This window comes from Colobus angolensis, unplaced genomic scaffold, assembly GCF_000951035.1.
Source record: "Colobus angolensis palliatus isolate OR3802 unplaced genomic scaffold, Cang.pa_1.0 Scaffold3954, whole genome shotgun sequence".
Taxonomy (NCBI): domain Eukaryota; kingdom Metazoa; phylum Chordata; class Mammalia; order Primates; family Cercopithecidae; genus Colobus; species Colobus angolensis.
This window is the reverse complement of record NW_012117326.1, coordinates 1,691-8,655: the sequence shown is the minus strand read 5'-3', so window position 1 is coordinate 8,655 and position 6,965 is coordinate 1,691. Positions and strand designations below refer to the sequence as shown.

The window sequence follows — 6,965 nt, the reverse complement described above, 5'->3', positions numbered from 1 at the left end:
CCAGCTACTCGGGAGGCTGAGGCAGGAGAATGGCGTGAACCCGGGAGGCGGAGCTTGCAGTGAGCTGAGATCTGGCCACTGCACCCCAGCCTGGGTGACAGAGCAAGACTCCGTCTCAAAAAAAAAAAAAAAAAGAAACAGTTTTGTAGTTAAGTTCAGAAAACGACACTTAATTTATCCCATTTATCTAGCAACACGATACACATTAGCTTATTAAGAACTAAGAAGTCTTACAGGAAAGAAACCAGTTTTAACTTTTTATACTCCAACATTTCCAAAACTTATCCAATCACAGAACCTACTTTTTTGCCGCCTTCTACTCAAGCAAAATATCTGAAAACTATTTCATTCTTTAGAAGACAGCTGAAGGGCTGGTCATAGTGGCTCACAAGGGAAGCCGAGGCAAGCAGATAGCTTGAGCCCAGGAATTCAAGACCAGCCTGGGCAACACGGCAAAACCTCATCTCTACAAAAAAATACAAAAATTAGCCGGGTGTGGTGGCATGCGTCTCTGGTCCCAGCCACTCAGGAGGCTGAGGAGGAAGGACTGCTTGAGCGCAGGAGGTCATGGACGCAGTGAGCCAAGGTCACACCACTGCACTCCAGCCTGGACAACAGAGCAAGATGCTGTCTCAAATAAAACAGAACCAAAAAAAAAAGAAGAAGAAGAAAACACCTCTGATATTAATGCATCCCAGTAATCACCATCACTTCCCCCCCCCAAGATGGAGTCTTGCTGTCTCCCAGGCTGGAGCACAGTGGCGTGCTCTCAGCTTACCGCAACATCCGCCTCCCAGGTTCAAGTGATTCTCCTGCCTCAACCTCCCAAGTAGCTGATATTACAGGCACACGCCACCACGCCAGGCTAATTTCTGTGTTTTTAGTAGAGACTGGGGGTCTTGCCATGTTGGCTAGGCTGGTCTTGAGCTTCTGATCTCATGATCCACCCGCCTTGGCTTCCCAAAGTGCTGGGATTACAGGCGAGAGCCACTGTGCCTGGCCACCGTCACTTTTTAAAGACGTCAGCATAGATTATAGAAAATAAATGCTCAGAGATCAGAGACCTAGGTTCCAGAACAAACTCTAGAACGTATTAACCTAATTGGTCAACTTAATAACTCTTTCTGAATATTTCCTCATATGTAAAATAAAAAAAAATCTGCCTTCTCAGGCAGGGGAAGAGGGAGGAGGGATAATCTATGTAAAAATGACTCAAAAATTCTAATATAGCATTAACATATTCTTTTTTGTCACAACTATATTGGGTCCATTAACAAAAATTATACATATTTAAGGTGTACAACATGTTTGATATACATATACACTCTGAAATGATGACCACAATCAAGCTAACATATCCCCTTACACAGTTACCAATATTTTCTTTTGTGGTAGGAACATTTAAGATCGGTTGGGCGCGGTGGCTCACGCCTATAATCCCAGCACTTTGGGAGGCCGAGGCAGGAGGATCACTTGAAGTCAGGAGTTCAAGACCAATCTGGCCAATATGGTGAAACCCCATCTCTACTAAAAATACAAAAATTAGCCAGGCAAGGTAGCGGGCGCCTGTAGTCCCAGCAACTTGGGAGGCTGAGGTAGGAGAATCGCTTGAACCAGGGAGGCAGAGGTTGCAGTGAGACAAGATCGCGCCACTGCACTCCAGCCTGGGTGACAGGGCGAGACGCCACCCCAAAACGAAAAAAAAAAAAAAGAACATGGTGTGAGATCTACTGGCTTAGCAAATTCTTCAGCATACAATATAATATTAACTGGTCACCATGCTGTACATTACTTCTCCGAAGGTATTCATCCTGCATGAAATAACTAATTCTTACTATTATTTTTATACCTCATTTTAAAAATGATTTTAGAAGCAATCACTATTCAAAAAACTAAAAGTAAAAGTCACTCTTTTATTTTATTGAATCTTCTAACTTGAGAAAAGAATAGAAAACATGAATGTTTCTTATGTAACTACCTGCTCACTGATTCCTGTTCCTCCATAAACACAGACCACTCTAAGTCCCAAAGTCTTGGAAAACTTCTTACACTCTTTAGTAATCTGTAAAGCCAGTTCTCGAGTTGGAGTCATGATGACAGCTGGAAAGATAAATACATCAGTAGCCTAACCACCAAAATTCTTAAGGCTATGCTTTAAAGTATTCAATTTCACCTCTACAATAAAGTTCAGATTGCTTCACCTATTTTTTTTTGTTATGCATCTCTGAAAACTATTTCAAAAGTTGTATAACAGCAAAGGTTGTGCGGAAGGATAAGTATAAGCAGAGTTTAAAAACATGCTAAAAGAAGATAAATGACAGTTAAATGACTCATCCAACCCTCAGGAAAATAAATACTTGGTTCAATAGAACGCAAATAGTTTTCTAATGCAAATCACAGAACAAAGAAAATCAAGTGACTCACTGTGCCACAGAAGCCATACTGCTGCTTCCAGAAACAACTTTGGTCTGAGGGGCACAGACAGAGGAGAGATATACTATGCCCCGTGTTCCTGAGAGAAAAGCTGAACAACTTTCCAAAACCCTATTCAACTTTGCAAGAGTTATCTCTGCCAAGATGATCAAGAAACTAGAATCTAAACAACTAATCTTGAATGAAATGCTGGCATTATAGCCCGTTAAGGCCAAAAACTACCTAGGAAAATATGTTTCCCTAGTATCTTCCATGTTGCCTTTGTATATCCACTGATACTGGGCTAACAAACCTCAATATAAATAAACAGATAGATGCACGAGGAGTCTACCTGCCAAGTCAGAGTTTAAAAACTGAGCTGTGCCAGGAGGGGCTGTTTTTGTACTTCTGAGATGTCACTCCAGAGCTCTGAAGATTCTCACTCCACCTGCTGGTAAGGGGAAATCAGCCCCAAAGTGCCAAATTGATAAAGAAAATGCACATAAAGACATCTTCACTGTCATAATTAAGAACATTATAAACTATAAGGTCTTTCTCTTTGACAACAAAGCTGTTATTTGAAAAACAGTTTAATGAAAATAACTGTACCTATTGGCCCCTCTCCTTCTTCTAATGACCTCTGATCCATGATGTGTCTAAACATGGGCAACAGAAAAGCAATGGTCTTTCCACTTCCTGTTTTGGCAATGCCAATCAAATCTCGTCCAGACATTATAGCAGGAATAGCTTGGGTTTGGATGGGTGTGGGCTTTTCATAGCCATGCCTTAAAAAGAAAACCAAAGGAAGGTAAGAATTGAGATTGCTGGGCCCCAAAGAGGTCCCATGTGTTCCCATAAAAATAAACTTCCAAAAGGCTGTATATATTCATACAATAAAATACTATTTGGCAATAAAAAGGAATGAAGTACTAACACATTCTACAATATGGACTAACCTTGACAACATTATGTAAAGTGAAAAAGGTCAGTCACTAAAGACTATATATTGTTTGATCCCATTTACATGAAATGTTAGGAATAGCCAAATCTATGCTAGAGACAAAAAGTAGATTAATGGTTGCCCAGGGGTGGGGAGAGGGGAGAAGACTGACTACTAATGGACAAAAGTTTCTTTTTGGGATAATGAAAAATTTAAAAATTAGGCAGGGTGCAGTGGTTCGTGACTTAAATCCCAGCATTCTGGGAGGCTGACATGGGAGAATCATTTGGAGAGAGCAGTTCAAGACCAGCCTGGTCAACATAGTGACACCCCATCTCTTAAAAAAAAAAAAAAAAGGGGGCCACGCTTGGTGGTTCATGCTGTAATCCCAGCACTTTCAGAGGCCGTGGCGGGTGGATCATCTGAGGTAGAGAGTTCGAGACCACCCTCACCAAAATGGAGAAACCCTGTATCTACTAAAAACACAAAATGAGCCAGGCGTGGTGGCACATGCCTGTAATCCCACCTACTTGGGAGGCTGAGGCAAAAGAATCGCTTGAACCCGAGAGACGGAGGTTGCGCTGAGCAAGATAGAGCCAATGCACTCCAGCCTGGGCAACAAGAGTGAAATTCTGTCTCAAAAAAAAAAAAAGGTTGGGCACGGTGGCTCATACCTGTAATCCCAGCACTTTGGGAGGCCGAGGCGGACGGATCACGAGGTCAGGAGTTTGAGACCAGCCTGACATGGTGAAACCCTGTCTCTACTAAAAATACAAAAATTAGCCAGGCGTGGTGTGGCAAACACCTGTAGTCCCAGCTACCTGGGAGGCTGAGGCAGGAGAATCATTCGAACCCAGGAGGCAGAGGTTGCGGTGAGCCGAGATCACGCCACTGCACTCCAGCCTGGGCAACAGAGTGAGACTCTGTCTCAAAAAAATAAATAAATAAAATCAAAAAACAAAAAAAAAATTCAAAAAACTTTTTCAAAACTTAGACTATTGTAATGGTTGCACACCTATAAAAATATACTAAAAAACATTAAGTTCTGGCTCATGCCTGTAATCCCAGAACTTTGGGAGGCTGAGGCGGGTGGATCATGAGGTCAAGACATCAAGACCATCCTAGTCAACACGGTGAAACCCCGTCTCTACAAAAAATACAAAAATTAGCCAGGCGCAGTGGTGCATTCCTGTAATCTCAGCTACTTGGGGGACTGAGCCAGGAGAATCGCTTGAAGCTCGAACCTGGGAGGTGGAGGTTGCAGTGAGCCGGGAATGCATCACTGCACTCCAGCCTGGTGACAAAGCGAGACTCTGTCTAAAAAAAAAAAAAAAAAAGAGTACACCTCAGGGCAATCCTAGCCACAGATCACCTACGACAACCAAATACAAAAATAATGAACAATAACAGTAATAAGAAACAGTAAACCCTAGGGAAAGGGGAGAATCTGATTCCCAAGTTACCACATTACTAGATTCAAATGTCCAATTTTCAGGCTGGGAGTGGTGACTCAGGCCTGAAATCCCAGCACTTTGGGAGGTCAAGGCAGGAGGATCACTTGAGCTCAGGAGTTAGAGGCCAACCTGGCCAACATGGTGAAACCCTGTCTCTACTAAAAACACAAAAATTAATCAGGCGTGGTGGCATACGCCTATAATCCCAGCTACTCAGGAGGATGAGGCAGGAGAACCGCTTGAACCTGGAAGGTGGAGGTTGCAGTGAGCCACTGCACTTCAGCCTGGGCTACAGAGTGAAACTCTGTCTCAAAATAAATAAATAAATAAAAATAATTCCCAATTCTCACTATTTTCTTCAGTATATAATCATGCCTGGAAGCACACTACTGCTTGCCAACTCTTCTCTAGGCAGAAGTCAGTGTGCAGCTTTGATCTATGAAGCTCACAAAATAATCACAAACTAAATAGAAATTTTCCTCTTTTTTCTTGAGACACGGTCTCACTCTGTAACCCAGGCTGGAGTACAGAGACATTACGCTGATTCACCACAGCCTCTATCTCCCAGGCTCAAGCAATCCTGCTACTTCAGCCTCCTGAGTGGCTGGGACTATAGGCGCATGCTCCCACATCCAGCTAATTTTTATGTATTTTTGTAGAGATGAGGTTTCGCCATGTTGCCCCTGCTTGTCTTGAACTCCTGAACTCAAGCAATCCACCTGCCTTGGCCTCCCAAACTGCAGAGTTCATAAGCATACATCACCATGCCCAGCCTCCAGCAGGTTTTCAGTTATCAACAATTATTCAGCATTTCTCTCTCATGTACTTATATACATGTATATAAGCACATACATGTACATAAGCACATACATGTACATAAGGACACACACAGACACAAATACATGAGAGAATGCGGAATTAATCATTTATTTTGTTTATATGTACTTATGTATCTGTATGTATTTATGGCAAGGAATGATTCATACTTTGCCTTTCAATGGAAAAAGTTGTTTTGAACTCACTCTATAAGAACTTGGTTCACCAGAAGGTCCCTATCAATCACTCTTATCTACTTAAAGCATTATAATAAAATCTAAGATTTCACATGACTGGGCACGTGACTCTGTTCCATCTGATACTTCAATTCTCTTTACTCTCTTTCCACAAACAGACCCCTTGCCTCTGCTTGAATACCTGGAAGAAACAGATATTCAGTATCATATCAGTCCCCGCTTCCTCACGAAGCAATGTTTCATCTCCAAATAATGTTTATCGAGTCCTTCCTCAAACTAAACTCAGATCAAACTCCATATGACTTCCCCACTGGATCCCATTTGTACTCCTTGGGACCAAAAAAATAAATTCAATGCTGCTTTCATGTGACACTTGTTCAGAGTTAAAGGATGCTATCATATCTTCTACTTAAAGCTGATTATTATTATTATTTATATTATCACTTTTTGAGACGAAGTCTAGCTCTGTCGCCCAGGTTTAAGTGCAGTAACGCGATCTTGGCTCACTGCACCCTGTGCCTCCCAGGTTCATGTGAGTCTCTTGCCTCAGCCTCCCGAGTAGCTGGGATTACAGGCGTCCATCACCATGTCCAGCTAATTTTTGTATTTTTAGTAGAGACAGGGTTTCACCATGTTGGCCAGGCTAGTCTGATCTCCTGACTTCAAGTGTTCTGCCTGCCTCGGCTTCCCAAAGTGCTGGGATTAAAGGCATGAGCCACTATGCCCTGTCCAAAGCTGAATATCATTTTAACTATTTCTCATATGGCTTAAGCATTACCATAATCCTGCTTCTTCTGTGTTCTTCTATTTACATCTCATTTAGAATGCAGTCCTTAAATCTAAACACAACACATGCACTATCATAAAACAGGCAATAAATTTTTGGAGAGTACATGGATAAACTGAAAAGGCTAAATATGACATTTGCCTTATCCCTTTTCCATGCACATTTCCATTACTGTGGTCTCTTATAATCCTTTTTTATTTATTTTTTGGCAACTACAGCCTACTGACAATTCACAATGCTCTTCTTCAGAAAACTTTCTACCACCTTTAAAATGTGTTCCTGGCCGGGCGCGGTGGCTCAAGCCTGTAATCCCAGCACTTTGGGAGGCCGAGACGGGCGGATCACGAGGTCAGGAGATC

At 42.2% G+C, this 6,965-nt stretch overlaps 1 protein-coding gene across 1 annotated transcript in view; it reads right to left on the bottom strand.

Annotated features, from left to right (window-relative positions):
* Positions 1-1,978: 1,978 nt before the first annotated feature.
* The window catches only part of LOC105521090 (probable ATP-dependent RNA helicase DDX46), a gene marked incomplete at both ends in the record, with an annotated part of 6,382 nt that continues 1,395 nt past the window's right edge, over positions 1,979-6,965 (bottom strand). The window contains 2 exons of the mRNA XM_011955126.1: positions 1,979-2,100; positions 3,022-3,197. Of these exons, the coding sequence (XP_011810516.1) occupies positions 1,979-2,100; positions 3,022-3,197 (298 nt within the window). The remainder of the gene's footprint in view (positions 2,101-3,021; positions 3,198-6,965) is intronic.